The sequence below is a fragment of the Gymnoscopelus microlampas genome, assembly GCF_963454915.1.
Source record: "Gymnoscopelus microlampas genome assembly, chromosome: 24".
In the NCBI taxonomy this organism is placed as follows: domain Eukaryota; kingdom Metazoa; phylum Chordata; class Actinopteri; order Myctophiformes; family Myctophidae; genus Gymnoscopelus; species Gymnoscopelus microlampas.
In genome coordinates, this window is record NC_139961.1 from 2,501 (window position 1) to 23,826 (window position 21,326).

At 40.4% G+C, this 21,326-nt stretch overlaps 1 protein-coding gene across 1 annotated transcript in view; it reads left to right on the forward strand.

Annotated features, from left to right (window-relative positions):
- The window catches only part of LOC311041025 (target of Nesh-SH3-like), a gene marked incomplete at its 5' end in the record, with an annotated part of 759,687 nt that overhangs the window by 773 nt on the left and 737,588 nt on the right, over positions 1–21,326 (forward strand). Inside the window, one exon of the mRNA XM_084051462.1 lies at positions 15,975–16,166. Within this exon, the coding sequence (XP_083907588.1) occupies positions 15,975–16,166 (192 nt within the window). The remainder of the gene's footprint in view (positions 1–15,974; positions 16,167–21,326) is intronic.

The window sequence follows — 21,326 nt, forward strand, 5'->3', positions numbered from 1 at the left end:
GAACTTTAAAAAGGTGTGTGTGTGTGTGTGTGTGTGTGTGTGTGTGTGTGTGTGTGTGTGTGTGTGTGTGTGTGTGTGTGTGTGTGTGTGTGTGTGTGTGTGTGTGTGTGTGTGTCTGTGTGTGCGTGTGTGTGCGCGCGCGCGCGAGCGTGTTGTTTTCATATGTCACATGATCTCCCAGGTTGCTGTTTTTGCCATGTGACATACTGTGTGTGTGTGTGTGTGTGTGTGTGTGTGTGTGTGTGTGTGTGTGTGTGTGTGTGTGTGTGTGTGTGTGTGTGTGTGTGTGTGTGTGTGTGTGTGTGTGTGTGTGTGTGTGTGTGTGTGTGTGTGTGTGTGTGTGTGGGTGTGTGTGTGTGTGTGTGCGCGTGCGTGCGTGTGCATGTGTGTGAGAGAGAGAGAGAATTAAGAAGGGAAGACCTCATTAAAAAGTGTTTTATTCGACAGCCTGGGGGAAGCATTACAGAACACACACACACACACACACACACACACACACACACACACACACACACACACACACACACACACACACACACACACACACACACACACACATCCTGTATGTATAAACATGTACGGCCATGCTGACATGAAAAATGAGATTATAACTGTAACCTTATACTAACTTACATGCAGGGACAGGAAGTAACTCATTACATCTACTCTATATACTTAAAGGAGCATTTCACCCCTGGAAGAAATAGTGGAGGTGCTAAGCAACATTTGACTTCAAGTCATGATGCAAAGGTCCCCTTTGGTATGGAAGTACCTTAGGGCCATAGGAAAAAAAATATCCAAAGAGACGAGTTAGATCACCCTTCTTTTTTTTAATAGGCGTTTTTAAAAATGGCCGCCGACAATTAACCACTATTATACCAGACCCCATATCTTTGCTTCTGTTAGAGCTATAGTAATAATATTGGTGTCAAATTGTACATTTTTGGGGTTGAGGAATTCAATTAAATAGGTTTCAATGTAAAATACCCAATGCTTTACCAATTGCCATGACAGCGGGGGGTAAAATATGTAAATTTCATTTGAAGAATACGTTTTAACAGGGTAACTTACCCCCCTCCTCTAAAACTTTGATTTACTTTTCCCTTTGGTATAGAAGTACCTTAGAGCACTAAGAAAGAAATGATCCAAAGAGACAAATAAGATCACTCTTCATTTCTGAAATACATGCGTTTTTAAAAATGGCCGCCACCATTTGAAGTGATACAGCAGAACCCATATTTACTTATGTTAAAGCTATAATGGTAAACATTTTTAGGGTCAAGGAATCCAATTAATTAGGTTTCAAGGCTAAACAAATCCCCAATAATTTTCTTACTACCATGACAATGGGGTTGTTGTGGTAATTTGAGTCTTGCACTTGCAAATAACCAGTTCTGGCAAGTCCCATGAAATAATTGAAATTGAAGCCATTCATCAAAGGTCAAAAGGAAGAGGGGGCTCGACTCATCATTTACAGCCTTTTCCAAATATCGCTCATAAGCCTTCATCACAAGTACAGAGCAGCTACAGACACCTGATGCATGTACCAGGTTCTACAGATGTGGTCAACACCAATGAAAGACTGAGCTTTGCCACTAGTTGAATTACCACTATTGGTGAGAGCTGTAGTCCATCCACTGCCATTCATCCAGCCAGTCTCCAGACACACTCCAGAGCATCTTTTTTGGCAAGTGTGAATAGGGGTTGATCAGCTAACATGACTGGTGTCTGACCTGGATTTAGGTAGTTGATTGCATGAAAGAGGACATTCATTGCATGCCAAGCCAAGCCAAGCCATAGTGGGACTGGTAGGAGACTCTGTGAACAGTGGCAGTATGTATGATCTGGATGGGGGGGCTGAACAAGGCTCTGCAATGCTTGCATAATATGCACCCCATGAGATCCATTCTTCATCCTCAAGGTTGTCTTTCCCCACAAGGTGTCGGTGACTCTCTCCAACCACTGGGAGCCTTCTTCAAGTATGTTGCTGAGAGGACAAGAGGCTGGCTGAGGATGACTGTTTGTATTAAGGGCAGGAACATCAGTTTGGAGTGAAACATCCAGATCCATTGTTGTGTAGAAAGCTGGCAAGGATTGTACATGCTTCTTCCCCATCTTAGCTGGAACTAGGATGTTAGTGAGGCTGTTTGTTGGTCATCTGACGGGAAGTGCTGCTGAATGCTTATGCATGTCCCGTGGAGGGCTGATTTTGCTGTTGTTGACGATGGGTTGAGGTCAATGTTGTCAAAACCACCATTAGTGAAGACACCCTTAACTGCCTGAGGTGGGACCACCACACCAATCTGCTCCCACTGATTGATCACTGTACTCAATGTTTTCAAGCGATCACATGATACACCATACCTCGCTTATGCATGGTATCCACCTGGTGTTTACTGCCAGTATGCAGGTGCAGATTCATTGCCAGATACAGTGAAGCTGTGGTTCCCTTTCTCTTATGTGACAACTAACACTACGGACATTTCTTGGATCTGCATTTCACAGAGTTGTAAATGATTTGCTGCCCAATTGATGTAGCAACCTGGCACTTCTCTGGTTCAGGGGCTGGCTGGTCAATACCTTATCCATCCAGAAGCATCTTTAGGAACAATTGCAGCAGGGGAGGGATTGAATCAGGAGGCTGTGAAGGAACCTGTAAATTATTGTTTCATCGGAAGATATTCTTCCCGGAGGATTTTAGCTGCTCTGAAGATGATGGAGACATCAGTAAATGTGTTGCTTTTCATGCCAACAACAGCTTTCAGGTCATCATCAAACAACATAACAGGGACCAGCCACGATCTAGTCGCACAGATCTGATGTCAATATCCTCTCGAAGGCGCGTGGTGTTACATTTAATAATAATTGATTGACTGCTTTTCTATAGAGCCTAGTCAGGCATGCACGATGATGCACTGCCTCCATAGCTACTATGTCACCAGCAGCTTGTTTAGCTAACAGACACTTGAGCACATTATTTCACTTTTCGATCCAATCCCAGGGTGGAAGCCGTCCTTAGTTCCTTTCTGTTGCCAACTTCACCACAGAAGAAACACGGTGTGGTTTATTCACATGAGGATGATGATGAGCATGAGAGTATAGCCTGTGCAGTGAACTTGCCACCACCATTCATGCACTGTGTTTTTACTGGGCTCACAGACTCTTCATGTCTTCTTCTTGCTCTGTCCACTTTTTGATCAATAATGGCACAGTTAACATAAAAAACATTCTGTATTCAATGAGAAAGTAATACAAACCTTAAATTGAACCTCAAAGTGTCTCAGATTTTCTGTCACCTCTGATTTAATCAAATTGTCGCAGTCCCTTGTTCAGAATTTATGTTTTGTGGCAGCAACAGGTGTAACTCTCAGGTGATAGCAGTCAGACATATACACTTACAGTCAGACAGACACTAATCTCTCAAGACAGATTCAGAGCTCTGCAGCTGAATCTGTCGGGAGCTCCTGATACAACGTGTATAGTTAGGAATGTTAGGAATGTAAACAAAGACACGTAGACCGGAAGTGGAGGGCTGAGGGCGGACCTAATGGCCACCATCCTGTTATCCACATTCTATTGGGAGGTCCCCCCCCCCAGAGTCAAATCTTAAGGAAAAAAATAGCAGAGGGTGCTGTTTTTTCCTTTTTTTTTTACTGGGTTCCTAGATTGGACAGACACATATGGAAGTCCATAGGTCCAAAAATTAAATAATAAATATCACAATGAAATAAATAATACACACAATGATATAAATACAAAATACAATGAAATAAATAAAAAATACAATGAAATAAATACATTTATTTATTTATTGTGTATTTTTTTTTATATCATTGAGTTTTCTATTTATTTCTTTGTGGTTCTTATTTATTTCATTGTAACTTTTAATGTCAACCTATATATATTACATGATGCCACTTTTAGCTATTTAATCAAGTCCATAGGTCCAAAAATTAAAAAATAAATATCGCAATGAAATTAATAAAATCCACAATGAATTAGATAAAAAACACAATGATATAAATAAAAATACAATGAAATAAATAAAAAATACAATTAAATACATAAATGTATTTATTTATTGTGTAATGTTTTCTATTTTATTGCGTTTTATATTTATTTCATTGTGACTTTTAATGTCAACCTATATATATTACATGTTGCCACTTTTAGCTATTTCATAAGGTACATTGGTCCAAAAATGTTATAACAAATACAACAATGAAATATATAAAAAATATAATGATATAAATAAAAAATGCAAATAAATAAATAAATACATTTATTTATTTTTTAGTGTTTTTCATTTAATTGTGCTTTTTATTTATTTATTTTGTTATTTATTTAATGGTTCTTTTATTTCATGCTGTCTTTTCAAAAGAATGGCTTCCATTTACAGGATAATGGTTTGACATCGCCGTCTGTCAATCAACAGGAACGGGGCGGGACCATGGGGCGGGACCTATTTGCTGATTGGGTAATCCCTGGCTCTGGATTACTTTGGTCTGTCTGTAAACATAGGAGACTGAAGCCAGCTCCTCCATTTTTAAATCCCACTGAATATCACTAGTGTTTTTATCTGTAGGTAAAGTAGGCCTATTATAATCGATTTTGAAGTAAAAGTTATGGCATATTTGAATGAGAATGACTTGAGGGATGTGATGTTTACTTTAGATTAGATAGTTGTTGTTTTTTTCGCGGACCGCCCGCGGACCCCCCGCGATTTCCTCCCTCACAAAAATGATAGCCTACTTACTTGTTAATGTTTTTTTTTCTTCACACATTTGGTAAATAGATCAGAGAGAGAGAGAGAGAGAGAGAGAGAGAGAGAGAGAGAGAGAGAGAGAGAGGGAGGGAAGTTGCCACAATAAGGTGTCAACGAGGTGGTCAGCAGTGTAAATGGCTCTTACAATTTAAATAAGGCTACAATGACCAGTTACAGATACACTTCATCCACCTGAAAGGTGCGAATAGTTGCTACTATACTTTTTGGGAGGGATGTTCAGCAATAAAAATGACCAAAAAAATGACAGTATCAGTATGCTCAGGTTTAAAAACGTGACAGTGCTTAGGGACGAGTCGAAATTTAGGAAAGGGGGGGTATGGAGGAAAATGGGGGAGGGTCAAGCCATTTTAAATTTAGTCCGAGGGAGGGTCAACTAATTTTACTTTGAGTCCAAGGGAGGGTCATGCATTTTTAAATTAATAAAATAGTCCGGGTTTTTATATATATTTTTTTACTACAGTTTTTCTGAATTCAGGAGAACTGTGATCAACACAACATCATCTACCCCTCCGTTTTTCCCCCAATGGTACTTCCCAAAAGGTGCCCTCTCCAGACCATGAATGCAGCATTTATTATGGTGAAAAATAAATGGTGAAAAAAACGCAAATGCCCTCCTCCAAGGCAGCATTCAAGGCTAACCCTGCGTTTTAACAGCGGGCAATACTGGGCGACGTCGCCCAAAAATATAATGAAAGTCTATGAGAGCCGGCGATCGGGCGATGCCGGGCGATGCCGGGCGACATCGTCCAAAAGATGGATTTTCTTTATCTTTTTGGGCGATGTCGCCCGGCATCGCCCAGAGTTGCCCGCTGTTAAAACGTACCGTAAGAACATTGCCCTAACTCTCTAAACGCGCATCTCCAGTAAAGTTTGAGTTTACTAATTGAGCGCTGTGTCACGCACATAATCATAGCCGATCTACAAGCTCACAACACCTCCCAGCGCGACGCATTGTGAGCTTGTAGATCGGCTATTTTCGGTACGCGATACAGCGCGCAACGAAGTGTCCAACCGAAACCTATAACCCTGCCGGGCGCACGCACTCACATGTCCATTGTCCATTCAACAAGAGCAGCAGACGCACACAGAGAAGCGCAGACAATCAGTGATCCGTCTTAATTTGAGACAGATAGCCTACAGTAGGTATTTGTGGACGAAAAATAATTATACTGTTCATATCCTCTCTCTCTCTCTCTCTCGCTCTTTATCTAATATAGCCTTAGATAAAATCTCTCGTAGATGTATTTCATCGACTTTAACATGTTGTATCTCTACGAGTCTTCTCTACCTACCACCCCCCAGATTGCTGTGAAATGTCAGCTTCAAAGACCGTACTTCTCCAAACATGTACAAATGCTAAATATAAGGTGCAATACCCGTTTGCCCCAAATGTTAACTCGGTGTAAGGCGTGTTTGTGCAATGTATTAGTCCATATCTTTCAATAAATAAGTGTTTTAATCCCGTCTGTGGCCAATTCTATCGGAGGTTCCCAATGGGCGGTGGTACTGGTGACGGGGCGCATCTGGTGAAATCCGGAATTACACTCAATGTAAAAAGGAAGTAAACGAGGGGGGAAATGGCGTTCGGCAACAAACGGGAATAAAACACTTCTTCATGGGAAAATATGGACTTATACATTACACAAACACAACGGACACCGAGTTAACATTTGGAGAAAGCGGGTAAGCACCTTATATTTAGCATTTGTACATGTTTGGAGAAGTACGGGCTTTGAAGCTGACATTTCGGCGCCAGCAATACTGTAGGTGCCCTTTTGAAATTCCAGCCCCTGCCTCTCCAAATCTCTCTGCACGTCTCTGTACACATCACATGTGCAGATTGTGTACTCCAGGCACCTGCCTCTCATTATACCGCGCTTTCTTTCTTCTTTGTTTTTAATACAGCAAGTGTTCTCTATTGATGATGCGCAGTGTTGCTATGCTCATTTGGGAAGTACTTGCACTGTATTTTAATAATGTGACGCGCACGTCGCTTAACACCTATATAGGTCACACAATGGACACTTGATATGCATATAGGCTAATTCCTATGTTAATATACCTGGCGTGAGTCGGGAGCCTTTGTAAACTTTGTTGAAGTGTGAATTTAAAGTAGTTTTAAATCTATGCGTGTGCCTGCGCGTGCTCCTGGTCAAATAGGCCGTCTAGTGAGCATTGCACCCCTGATGATGCGTCTCAAGCAGCGCTACTTTGAAGAACGTAGTCACTACCATGCCCAGACGGGCGGTGCTAAAGTCAAGTCTTTCTGACAACTTCATCCTTCCATCAGCACGGGTAGCTTATGTGTAAATCGTCGGACTCTGAATCCGTGCGTCCCGTAATCTGCGGGATCGAATCCCACTACAGTCAACGATTTTCCGCGAAGCAACGTTACTTCTTGCGGTCAATTTATTTACTCGAAGTTAAGGTTATGAATAAGATTAATGTATAATAGACATCATTTTACTGAGGTAAATGTCATTGATATTTTTAGGGGAGGGTCATTCGTTTTTTTTTAATCACTTGGGGAGGGTCATTGATTTTTTTTCCCATTCAGAGGGAGGGTCATGGCATTTTAAATTAGGGCACATATATTTCCTCCATACCCCCCCTTCTGTAAATTTCGACTGGTCCCTTACAGACAAATGATATGCTTGGCTTGATTAATAAGCTAAATTGAAAAAAAGAAAGAAAAAAACAGATTACAGGACAACAATATCAGATATCCCCATCATGCAAGAATAAAGACAGTAAACTCAAATAGCATTCAATGTGGGTTAATTATGAAAAAATATGTAATCAGTTTCTTCAACTTGATTATACAGTATGCAAGTATAAAGACCGTAAAACTATATATACATTGGGGGTGGTTAATAATGAATAATACAAATTAATATTTGATGGAAGTTTACAAAATTGTGGAGGGGGTCCTTTGGTCCTAAAAGGATGGGGACCCCTGAGATAGAGAATGCCAGTGTTAAACATTACTTACAGCGGCCCTGAAGGTTAAATCTGTACTCCAGGTTGAACACCTGTATATCGGTATCAGAGAATGAACATTTTTAATTGAATGTTCAATAAGGAGGTTCAAGCATGTTTGTTTTTACTTTATTTTCTTTTTTCCCCAGTTTTTTTTTCCATAAGCAGAATTAGAGGGTAGGGTATCCAACAACATAATTATGATTTGTTTTGGTTTTCATTTCATTTAATTGTATATTTAAATATTGTGTTATATATACATCGTGGTTTTTCCTTTCCTTTAATGCCTATGCGAACCCGGGGTCTGGAGAAGGGGGTAAGAAGCGGCCTGGGATGTTTTACAATCACATGACCACCAGATCAGAGGACGAGAATGTCCCTATTTCTAGCAGGCAAACTATAGAGTACATTAATGATCACTGACTGATCTATGTACTGAAAATATATGCTTTTTTATGCTAGTGTGTGATGTTGTGTGAACTGTTTGTCCATACATAGTAATGTGATGTAATGTCTCTCCCCTCTGAAAAGCTTTAAAAAAAAAAAAATACAAAGTTGGTAACCAAAAAAAATAAGCAGGTTCAGAGGGTATCCAGATATATATGGCTTGTTTTTGTCTTTATTTTATGTTTTAAAATGTTTTGTTATACATAATTGTTTTCTTTTCTGAGGGTAAATTAGTAATGTCTGTGAGAACCCTGGGGTCTAGTGTGGTTTGTTTTGCAACCACAGGACAGCTATGTCATAGGAAGAGATATTTATTATTGTTGTAAGCAAGCAAACAGCCGAATACATTAATATATATCACTGATAGACAATCTGTACACTGGAAAAAAGAGGCACCTCTTTCATTTGCAGTGGGAATTTGTGTGAACTGTTTGTCTCTGCTTACATGACATTATATCTTATCTCAGGTACGTGATGGGTATGTGTAAATATGTAGATAATTTGTTTACTTGATTGATCTCCTTTCCCCCTTGCACCCCCACCCCCTTCTTTTTGTTCCCTTTCTTTTTTTCTATGGAAATAATATGATGGGAACTATGCACAAAAACAAATTCACCCACTTTTTTACTTCTGTAAACCTGTGATGTGACAATAAAGCTGATTCTGAAGGGACCGGGCCGAGTTCGTAGTCAAAGAGGGCAGAGAGCTCCATTCTTTTCTTGCTCCCCTGATGAGGCAATCCACCCATAGGTATAGCCTGTGGGGTGCTCTCTCGCTTTCTCCAGGAATACCATTATCTACTCATGAGTCTTTTCTCCCTCCTCTAAGAAGTCTTGAAGAAGAACAGACACTACCATGCAGAAGGCACAGCCTTGGGCCAGGCCTTTCCATTAAAGATGGACTCCAAATGACACACCTACTAGCTCCTCCACTTCCACAGCTGTTGAATCAATCTGTTATCGGGTTAAGCCGACAAAAGACATTAGAGTGTGCATCATCCCAGGTCTGAGCACCACTGATGACCATCGCTGTGGATCACTTCACTAGATCAGGCAAGCGACCATACAGCTGCATGTCAAACGTTATATGACTGTTGCTCATGCTGAGTGATGTATCTTAAGTAGGCAGTGGTACTGAGCACTGTATCAGGATGGGCAGGGGGCAAGTCAAGCAGCGGACAAAGACACTTATTGTTTTCAGCTTCATCACCATTGTGATCTTGCACAACATTATAGGCCAACCAGCCCAGGGGAAGAGTGGAGCTGACAGAGCCAAGCAGTGTCCTCCTTCTGTGCTCTTGAAACATGGCATCTTGGATAGCATCAGTTCTTGGTACTTGTTTAGAGCTGGTATATAGAGACATCTTATTGGGGCCTGTATAATGCTCAATCTCTCTTATCAGCTAGACAAAGTTTCCCCGCTTCGAGGTACGAGGACGGGGGTAGTTTTAGTGATATGACCCCAGTACCAGGAGTGGCTCCTCCAGTGAAGAGGATATCTGCTAGATTCTGCACAAACTGACTGGCTATGGCATGATTTGTGTGGTGACCATTGGCTGTGAAGACCACAAGATCAACATTATCCAACTGTGTATAGTCCCAAATTGTAAGATTTCAGAGACAGTTCCATACAGGTTCTGAACCAGATCTGAGATACCATGCTTATAAGCAAGCCTTGCCGAGCCCTGAGGCCCATAGGGCAGGAGCCTGTTTCCTTAGCGTAAGGCAGCTTGATGTACAAGCACATCCCCTGGACATGACGCTAGTATGTCGCAGGGACTTACCCCAATCCAACCATCGATGCTGTGCCAATCAGGGAGGCACTTTGCCTGCTAGAAATAGGGACATTCTCTTCCTCTGATCTGGTGGTCATGTGATTGTAAAACAATCCAGGCCGCTTCTTACCCCCTTCACCAGACCCCCGGGTTCGCATAGGCATTAAAGGAAAGGAAAACCCACGATGTATATATAACGCAATATTCAAATAATACAATTAAATGAAATGAAAACAAAACAAATCATAATTATGTTGTTGGATACCCTACCCTCTAATTCTGCGTATGGAAAAAAAAATGGGGGAAAAAGGAAATAAAGTAAAAACAAACATGCTTGAACCTCCTTATTGAACATTCAATTAAAAATGTTCATTCTCTGATACCGATATACAGGTGTTTAACCTGGAGTACAGATTTAACCTTCAGGGCCGCTGTAAGTAATGTTTAACACTGGCATTCTCTATCTCAGGGGTCCCCATCCTTTTAGGACCAAAGGACCCCCTCCACAATTTTGTAAACTTCCGCGGACCCAGCGCCCCATCAAATATTAATTTGTATTATTCATTATTAACCACCCCCAATGTATATATAGTTTTACGGTCTTTATACTTGCATATAATCAAGTTGAAGTAACTGATTACATATTTTTTTCATTAACCACGTTGAATGCTATTTGAGTTTACTGTCTTTATTCTTGCATGATGGGGATATCTGATATTGTTGTCCTGTAATCTGTTTTTTTTCTTTCTTTTTTCAATTTAGCTTATTAATCAAGCCAAGCATATCATTTGTCTGTAAGCACTGTCACGTTTTTAAACCTGAGCATACTGATACTGTAATTTTTTTTGGTCATTTTTATTGCTGAACATCCCTCCCAAAAAGTACAGTAGCAACTATTCGCACCTTTCAGGTGGATGAAGTGTATCTGTAACCGGTCATTGTAGCCTTATTTAAATTGTAAGAGCCATTTACACTGCTGACCACCTCGTTGACACCTTATTGTGGCAACTTCTCTCTCTCTCTCTCTCTCTCTCTCTCTCTCTCTCTCTCTCTCTCTCTCTCTCTCTCTCTGATCTATTACTAAATGTGTGAAGAAAAAAAAACATTAACAAGTAAGTAGGCTATCATTTTTGTGAGGGAGGAAATCGCGGGGGGTCCGCGGGCGGTCCGCGAAAAAAACAACAACTATCTAATCTAAAGTAAACATCACATCCCTCAAGTCATTCTCATTCAAATATGCCATAACTTTTACTTCAAAATCGATTATAATAGGCCTACTTTACCTACAGATAAAAACACTAGTGATATTCAGTGGGATTTAAAAATGGCGGAGCTGGCTTCAGTCTCCTATGTTTACAGACAGACCAAAGTAATCCAGAGCCAGGGATTACCCAATCAGCAAATAGGTCCCGCCCCATGGTCCCGCCCCGTTCCTGTTGATTGACAGACGGCGATGTCAAACCATTATCCTGTAAATGGAAGCCATTCTTTTGAAAAGACAGCATGAAATAAAAGAACCATTAAATAAATAACAAAATAAATAAATAAAAAGCACAATTAAATGAAAAACACTAAAAAATAAATAAATGTATTTATTTATTTATTTGCATTTTTTATTTATATCATTATGTTTTTTATATATTTCATTGTTGTATTTGTTATAACATTTTTGGACCAATGTACCTTATGAAATAGCTAAAAGTGGCAACATGTAATATATTGGGTTGACATTAAAAGTCACAATGAAATAAATATAAAACGCAATAAAATAGAAAACATTACACAATAAATAAATACATTTATGTATTTAATTGTATTTTTTATTTATTTCATTGTATTTTTATTTATATCATTGTGTTTTTTATCTAATTCATTGTGGATTTTATTAATTTCATTGCAATATTTATTTTTTAATTTTTGGACCTATGGACTTGATTAAATAGCTAAAAGTGGCATCATGTAATATATATAGGTTGACATTAAAAGCTACAATGAAATAAATAAGAACCACAAAGAAATAAATAGAAAACTCAATGATATAAAAAAAAATACACAATAAATAAATAAATGTATTTATTTCATTGTATTTTTTATTTATTTCATTGTATTTTGTATTTATATCATTGTGTGTATTATTTATTTCATTGTGATATTTATTATTTAATTTTTGGACCTATGGACTTCCATAGACACACATAGAGCATATGGCATGTGCATAAGAGGTTGTACTTCTTGAAGTTTTTTTTTATAGGGGGAACATTTTAATGTCACTTATTTTGTTGATGAAATGTGCATATTTTACCCCCATTATTGTTTTTTTTAGTCTTGGAACCTATGTAATTGTATTCCTTGGCTTCAGAAATGTACACTTTGACACCAATATTATCATCATAGCCCATGAACAGAAGCAAAGATATGGGCTATGCTGTATTGCTGTAAATGGTGGCGGACATTTTTTAAAACACAAATACTTTAGAAATGACGTCTTATCTAGTTTGTGTCTTTGGATAATTTATTTCCTATTCCCCTAAGGTACTTCCATGCCAAAGGGAAAACTAAATTAAAGTTTTAGAGGGGAAATAAATGGAAAGTTACCCGTTATTTACGTATTTTTCTAATAAAATGTGCATATTTTACCACTGTTTTCAATGGCAATAAGAAAATGATTGGGTTTTTTGCCTGGAAACCTATTGAATTGGATTATTTGACCCCAAAAATGTACACTTTGACACCAATAATATTATTATAGCTTTAACAGAAGCAAAGATATTGGTTCTGCTGTATTGCTGTAAATGGTGGCGGCCATTTTTTAAAACGTGTATATTTCAGAAATGAAGGGTGATCTAACTCGTCTCTTTGGATAAATGTTTTCCTATGGTCCTAAGGTACTTCCATGCCAAATGGGAAACTAAATTAAGGTTTTAGAGTGGGGAAAAATGGAAAGTTACCCTGTTAAAACAACATTTTCCAATTAAATTAGCATATTTTAGCCCTGTTTTCATGGCATTGAGAAAATGATTTATTTTTTTGCCTTGAAACCTATTGAATTGGATTACTTGACCCCAAAAATGTACACTTTGACACCAATATTATTGTTATAGCTTTAACAGAAGCAAAGATAGTTTTTGCTGTATTGCTGTAAATGGTGGCGGCCATTTTTTAAAACATGTATATTTCAGAAATGAAGGGTGATCTAACTCGTCTCTTTGGATAAATGTTTTCCTATGGCCCTCAGGTACTTCCATACCAAAGGGGACCTTTGCATCATGACTTGAAGTCAACAGCCTATTTTTGGGTCCTAACACCTCCACTAAAACTGCAATCACTCAATGTTAATAGTATTTGTCGTAGATAACAGTAGAACAATTTAAAATGTGCACCCTATGGCCAGAAAAATAATGAAATCTGTGTGTTTGACTAGGAAATGACTGGAACGCTGCAATACTACAATGACCACAATGCTTTGGTGCACTGCCCCTCCTTGTGGGGGGAGTGGAGGCTGCCTGTGGATGTGATCTTCATGACAACACACCGCATGTGTGTCAGCTGGTGTTCAGCGTTGCCATGTCTGCTTATTATAAGCGGCTTCTTTCTAAAATGTAGTTGATATTTGGGCTTGTATCCAAATGTTTTGATTGTTGTTTAAACCAGTGGTTCTCAAACATGTTCATGTATTTTTCCACGGGGACCCCCATCTGAAATGTGCCAGGGAGCCCCCCAACCACATATGTGTTGTTAAAACGATTCAAAAATACTCCACATTTTGCACTTTTTTCCCCTCAAGTTTTTTTTGGAAAATAGCAGATCTACAAGCTCACAATGGGTAACATCGCAACGCGTTGTGAGCTTGTAGATCGTCATTTTTCAAATATATAATATCCCATGTCTAGGTTTAAAGTGCTCTTGGCTTAGTTTTCCTCTTTTGGGCTTTTTTTCATAGACCTGGTTTGTTATTTCTTTCACAATATCTGGCAACGCTGGAAGTCTGTTTGTTTACCGTCGTTGTGTGCGCTTATGAAACATTACACAGGATTATTAGTTCATGTCAACATTCCAGTACAACTATCAGAAGATGTAACTCAGGTAAAGTAATGCGTCACTCTGTAAGTTTAACTAAAGTTTTCCACCTGTACAAACAAAGTCACTTCTTATACAGACATCAAGGCTGGACATAATGATTTTTAATCATCCTTCCCTTGTCAATATCTCTTCATTTAGGGCAATGATATAACATTATGTAGTGATTCAGCCACCAGCCAGTCATTTACTGCCAGTCAACTGTCTTCTGAGTTTTGGTATTCGAATGATGAGCGACCCCTCCCCCCCATGGTTAAAATGGAGTTTGTATAGGAAGGGGGCGTTTCTGATACAATGAATATCAAATATCTAAATACTGAATCAAGCAACTTTAAAAACTGTAAACATAAAAGCCTGAATAGACGTTTAAAATGAGCCCAAACATGTTGGAAAGTGAAATATCCCTTTAATCTATTCTAAAACAGCCGATCTACGAGACTTCACACGCTGCGACGTGTCGTCAGCTTTTGCAAAGAGTAAAAAAAAATAAAAAATAAAAAAGTATTGCTACTAAACAATAGAAATACTTATTTTTAGAGTACTTCTTAGAGCCCCCCCCCCCCCTCCCCCTCACATGCCGATCCCTGCCAAGAAAAAACAACATGCGTTTAGAAGCTTTGTGACGCTGCCAAGACACACACACACACACACACACACACACACACACACACACACACACACACACACACAGTGACATTTGGAGGTGTTGGCAGACAGTAGCAGAAACATGTGGAAACATCTTGTTAGAGAGTTCAGAACACTGGAGCCATTCATCCATCATCCATCATCCATCCATCCATCCATCATCCATCCATCCAAAAAAAAACACACCTTGTGTGGGCATTGGTATTCAGGCGGCACTACTCTATTTGATGTGTGGACGCTGCTATTCAGGCGGCACTACTCTATCTGATGTGTGGACGCTGGTATTCAGGCGGCACTACTCTAAAAAGTACTAGGTCCTTTACTTTTTCTTTTATATGTGAATAACATCTGCAGTCAGTCAAAGTACTCTAGGTACCATATGTACGCGTGACACGGTTTTGTACACCTGCGCGCCCACGCTAGACATATGGCAGTAACACATTTGTCTTTTGATTTCATTTCATTGCAGCAGGAATTGAAAAAAAGCAAATTGATGTTAAATGGTAACAAAACTAAGGCAATGTTGTTCACTCCACGAGTCTGTCCAACCCTCTTAAGCATCTCCACTTTAGATGGCACCCCAATTGAGTGGTTCGATCGCTATAAATACCTCGGGTTCTGGTTGAACAAACACCTACATTTTAAATTCCATATTGATGCCTTGAGTAAGAAGCTGACATTTACTCTAAGTTTTTTCTACAGACTGAAGGCTTGTTTTGCCTGCACCGCTCGCAACAAAAAATGGTCACTGGTCTGTTTTTGTCCCAGCTGGATTATGGTGACAATATTTACAGGTTTGCTTGTGCCTCCACACTGGTCCTCTTTGACTATGCGCAGGCTGCAACATTGGTATAATTTCATTTATAAAGCTATTCTTGGTGAGCTCCCCTACTACATTACCTCCAAATTCAATATGGTTAGAAATGGCTTAAATCTCAGATCAAATGCTTGGTTACGCTGTGAAGTACCTTCATTTTCATCTGAGGGGGGTAAAAAAAATGTCTTTCTTTCTTTGGCCCCTGGTCGTGGAATGATCTCCAGACTAAACTCAAATTGGCTGCTCTAATTCCCTTGAGAAGCTTCCAAAGAATCACCTTAGTTTTATTCACAAACAACTGCACCTGTCCGGAGGTTTACTAGCCTAGCGGTAGGTTTATCATACAGCCTGTGCCTACCTAACTGTGTGTGTGTGTGTGTGTGTGTGTGTGTGTGTGTGTGTGTGTGTGTGTGTGTGTGTGTGTGTGTATGTGTCTCTCTCTCTCTCAGGGGGTGGGCGTGGCCTTCGTGTGCGTATCCAGGCCACAGCAGACAGCATCGTGCTGCAGTTCGTGCGGCCCACCGCGGACATGAGGCTTCAGGGATACATCCTGGGATACGGAGGAGGAGGAGAAGGAGACGCGTTCACCAAGCAGTTCATCGTCCTGCCTGAGAACGGAGAGACCTACCAGACCGAAGTTGGTAAGACGCCACGAAAAGGCACGCACGCACGCGCACGCACGCACGCACACACACACACACACACACACACACACACACACACACACACACACACACACACACACACACACACACACACACACACACACACACACACACACACACACACACACACACATTGAATACTTTTATTTGGATCTACAAAATACAGTAGCATACAGTACAAGATCCAAACATTTATTGAAGAGGGTTTCAAATGAAGGCATGGCCAGACACTGTATGTAATATATTTAGTGGGATAATATGCATGCAGAGCAGAGATTATAATTTAACACCAGGCAACAATATATATCAAACTAGAAAAAGTGCTCCTCGGAGCACAGGTCTCCGCCAGGTCAGGTAGGCTATTGTGGCCTCCTGGTGGCGCTATAATAGGCCAACGTGAAAAGGGTGCCATTTCTTCTTAGGCCTTGCACGACAATCGGACACTGACTGCATTCATGATTTGAGGCATTTTGTTAAAAACATGTGTTTCGCTAAATTCGACCTGTTGGTGGCGCTATAGCAGGCCAGTGTTAAAAGGGTGGCATTTGTTCCTCAACATAGTGTGAATGTGCGTGCAAAGTTTGAGCGCAATTGGGCGGTGCGTTCATGATTTGCAGAATTTTGTTCAAAACAAGCCAATAATGCAAACTTTAGATGTCAATCTTAGCCAATCAGTATGGAATATGAAAAATCAAACACATCCGTCGTGATCACATGACTATAGAGATCATGTGTACCGATTTGCGTGAAATTTGGATAAAATTGGAGGGAGTAGTATAAAAAAATGTGTTTTACACAGGTCGGCCTCCTGGTGGCGCTATAAAAGGCAGATGTGAAAAATGCAGGGCAAAGGTTTTTCCTTGACCTATAGGGAGTGTGAATACAAAGTTTTACACAGATCGGTGCAATTATAGGTAAAAACACGAATCGGCCTGTTATAGCGCCACCATGAGGCTGATTTGAACATTTTCAAATGGTAGTTCTTCCTCGGCCTAATGGGAATGTGCGTGCAAAATTTCACGGAAATCGCATGCTGTGTTCATGATTTGAGCCATTTTGTTCAAAACGGAGCACTCCTGCAAACTTTGGAAGACATTTTTAGCCAATCAGGATGGAATATGAGAAATCTGAAAGACCCGTTTCGTTTAATGACTATACAGATACTGTGTACCGATTTGCGGGATTTTTGGACAAAATCTGTAGGAGTACTGTCAAAAAATGTGTTTTGCACAAATCGGCCTCCTGGTGGCGCTATAACAGGTCCCTGTGAAAAATTTGGGGCAGAGGTTCTGCTCTGGTATCCAGGGACTGTGTGTGCACAGTTTGGCTGCGAGTAAGCCAACGGTGCCGGAGATTAGCTGTACACAGACAGATCGAATGACGGACGGACACACGGACGGACACACGGACACACGGACGGACGGACAGGGGGTAAAACATACTCTCTCGCCATGCCTTTCGGCCTGGCGGAGACAAAAATGTTAGTCCACTCAAGGATAGACAAAGCACCGCCTCTTCCAGATAGAGAGGCTGCCGATCACTACAGAGACTGAGCAGTACTTGGCCAGTCTTTTTGCAGCGACCTTCTGCAGTCCTCCAAGTTGCAGTCCACGTAGCGCGAGTCTGTGGACATGCCCCACACTTCCGAACACAAGCACAATGAACTGGCAGTTATATCCAACTGACTTGATACACTCTACCAAAGGCTGATATTTCATGAGTTTGGATGTGAAGCACATGTCCATATACAGATCAAAAGAACTGCCTATTTCAAAGATGACAACTGATTTACTTGTTTCATTAATGAAAATAATATCTGGAGCATTTGGAATATTGCAGAAAATATTATCATCAGTGGAATTGTGTTCAGACCAGTCTGTGTGAGCAGTGCTGTGCAAATACATTTTAGATGTTATGTCCTGTACTTCTCTGATGTCTCTGGAAATTAGATCCACCAGCCGGTCGTGCCTGGCAATATACAGTCCTTTGTAAAAGCTGCAGCCATACACACACACACACACACACACACACACACACACACACACACACACACACACACACACACACACACACACACACACACACACACTTGAAATATTTATTTATGTCCACATGAACAGAAGAACAAGAATGCCTGGCACAAAGGACATAAACACTGCCAGTCAAGTGGTGGAAAGTAACTAAGTACATATATACAAGTACTGTATACTTAAGTACAATTTTGAGGTATTTGTACTTTACTTGAGTGTTTCCAATTTCCATTACTTTTACTTCTACTCCACTACATCTCAGAGGCAAATGCTATACTTTTACTCCACTACATTTGCTTTGAAAACTTTAGTTACTAGTTACTTTTCAGATATAAACTATGATATAATGAAACATACATTAACCACTTTAGCCCTATTTTATACAGAGGCTATTTTCTTGTAGGGCTTGTAGATCGGCTATTTTTGTGCACCATTAGTAGGCCATTTTTTTTTTATGTATGTGTGTGTGTATATATAGATAGATAGATAGATAGATAGATAGATAGATAGATAGATAGATACATAGATACAAAGTGCATATAAGGCAGAACATTGTTACAACCAATAATGTTGACATACTTGTCAAACACAGCGGACAACAATCATGGGTAAAGGAAACAACGCCTCCTCCACATTGAGTGGCTTCCTATAACAGCTGATATTGAGCAGTACCTTGTTAATTTTTTAGCCCTCCTTTTGGAGAGGCCGGCCTTGTGCAGGCCCCTCACAACCAACTTGTGCCCTATAGGCTACTAAAGATACAAACCAAAAGTATAACATCTGTAGCCTAGCTGAGAGATGGTCTGCTCTAGCTGATGATATTTTAGCACTTTAGCTGTAATCAAAAGTACAGCCGACCTCCAGAATGAACACCTCCCTATGGTTTTCATTAACAACACTGACATCAGGGTGTTAGCTGAGATGTTAGAGAACACAGAATCATCGTTACACAGGTTAAACATGCTCGGCTTCACAGTAGAATGCTTATACAGCATGATGGAGGACCTGAAAATAAAAGAGATATCTTTTGATATCAAATCCACTATTCTGTCATGCCTACTTATGTAGAGTCCCCTGTTTACCTGTGAGTCCCCTGTTTACACCCGTTTAGGATGTGGGACATGGTTTCAGCTATTTGTTCATGACCATGATGTATACAGTGAGGAGCATGGTTGCCTGGAAACCAGATGGAGAGGTTAAGTTTAGATGGTAAAACCTGCAACCTGAAACCTGAGTAAAGACAACAGTGCACTTGTCTAAGGCAACATTTTTTAACACAGAGTGAGAGACAGAATGGTCCGCAGCAGGGAGACATGCAGGCTTCCCTTGCAGTCTCAGTTCAGTCCAATGCTGCCGCTGCCTTTGCTGTTGTGCCCATAAGAGGCGACCTCGGGCATTAGTCAGTGGGAGTTGGTGTTCTGTTCCACACACAGTCATAGATGCTCTGACAGAGACACTAGAGTCAGATATAAAGTCCTCCGAGACAGCCATCGCCTCAGAGTTAGACCCTCTACCCACTTCAACGTTTAAGTCCGGCCAGTGTGACCACACACTGAAGCTGGGAGAGCGACTGCCTAGCTTTCAATTACGTTTCCTCCAGAAGCCCAGGAAGCTAGGATCCGAGCCACATGCCAGGGGGACCTTACGTCGTTTTATAGGTCCAAGAGCAGAGATGAACATGCAAGCTCTCTCACATACTGGTCATCTTTGTTCAGCATATTTAACACATTTGGGAGAGCCTCGTAGCAATATATGTCCATTCAAAATGGTGAACACCCATTCCACCCTCACGTTTACTGTGTGTGTGTGTGTGTGTGTGTGTATAGACCAGTCCATTGTCTCACTAGGTGTATGGTTTTGTCAGTCAAATCACGTAGTGATTTTGGTGGAACATGTACATTGGAGAAGAGATGTTGTACCTTGGCCAATGCTACTATTCTGACTGCCTCCGGTGTCAGTGATAAGTGGCAGGGGGCGATATGCCCAAATATGTGTAAGTCTCGTGACGTGAATAGATTTTAAGGAGTTTATTGCAAATTGTGAAATCAGTTAGTGTATCTGTATTAGAAGAATATGCTTCGTTGTAACATTAACCTGTTGAAAGAAAAATAATATTTTGTAATTACAAAGAGAAATGGTCAAACGACATATGGTCTAAGCCAGAACTTAGATCATATGTCCAGATTAAGCAGTGTTTTGGTACAGAGTCCTATGTCAAATCCTTTTTAACCAGAAACCAGCGGTCATTGTGTGCTCAGCTGAGAGCTGGTATCCTGCCTCTTGCTATTGAGGTTGGTCGGTTCTCAGCTGTGCCAGAAGAGAATAGAATACGGTGGTTACAGGGGCGGCCATAGCTGAATGGTTAGTGATCCCGCCTAGGGAGCCAGAGGCCCTGGTTGCCCCAGGTTCGATTCCAGGCCAGGTCAGCATATGTGTCGATGAAATGAAATTTGTCCCTGAGCAAGACTCTTAACCCCTAATTGCTCACAGGTTCTCATTGGAAACAAGACCGCAAGGACTTTCATGAACGACCTGTTAAAAGGAAAGGAATTAATATGCAATGTATGTGACCTGAAAGATGTCCAAAATGACTTCCATTTGATGTTTTATTGTACTCTGTATGACGATTTGAGGGTTCCTTTATTTGATGTAACGCAAAAAACAAAAACCTGATCTATTCTGGCAAGATGATGGCCAGAAGTCAGAGTGGTTGTTTAATTATGAGGTATTTAAGACAGACGGCACATTTTGTTTCTAGTGCCCGGAGTAGAAGACAATCTCATCTCTTCAAATAGGTTCTTGTCCGGTCCTCTGTTAAGATGTGAGGTAACAGGGTGGTCCTCTGTTAAGATGTGAGGTAACAGGGTGGTCCTCTGTTAAGATGTGAACAGGCCCAATGTTGTATTTTAAGTTGTATTTATGTAATCTGCCATGGGCAGGAAGCTTGAGTGTTTTAGTTTGTTATTTTACCCCCGCTCCGCCTTTCATATAGTACCGCACATTTGGATTCTTCTTGCATCTAATCCTGACCACTCCAAAAAGAGTGGGTTTTGGAGAGCATGTTCTTTATTATTACAACCCCATGATGAGAGGCTACCTGGACATC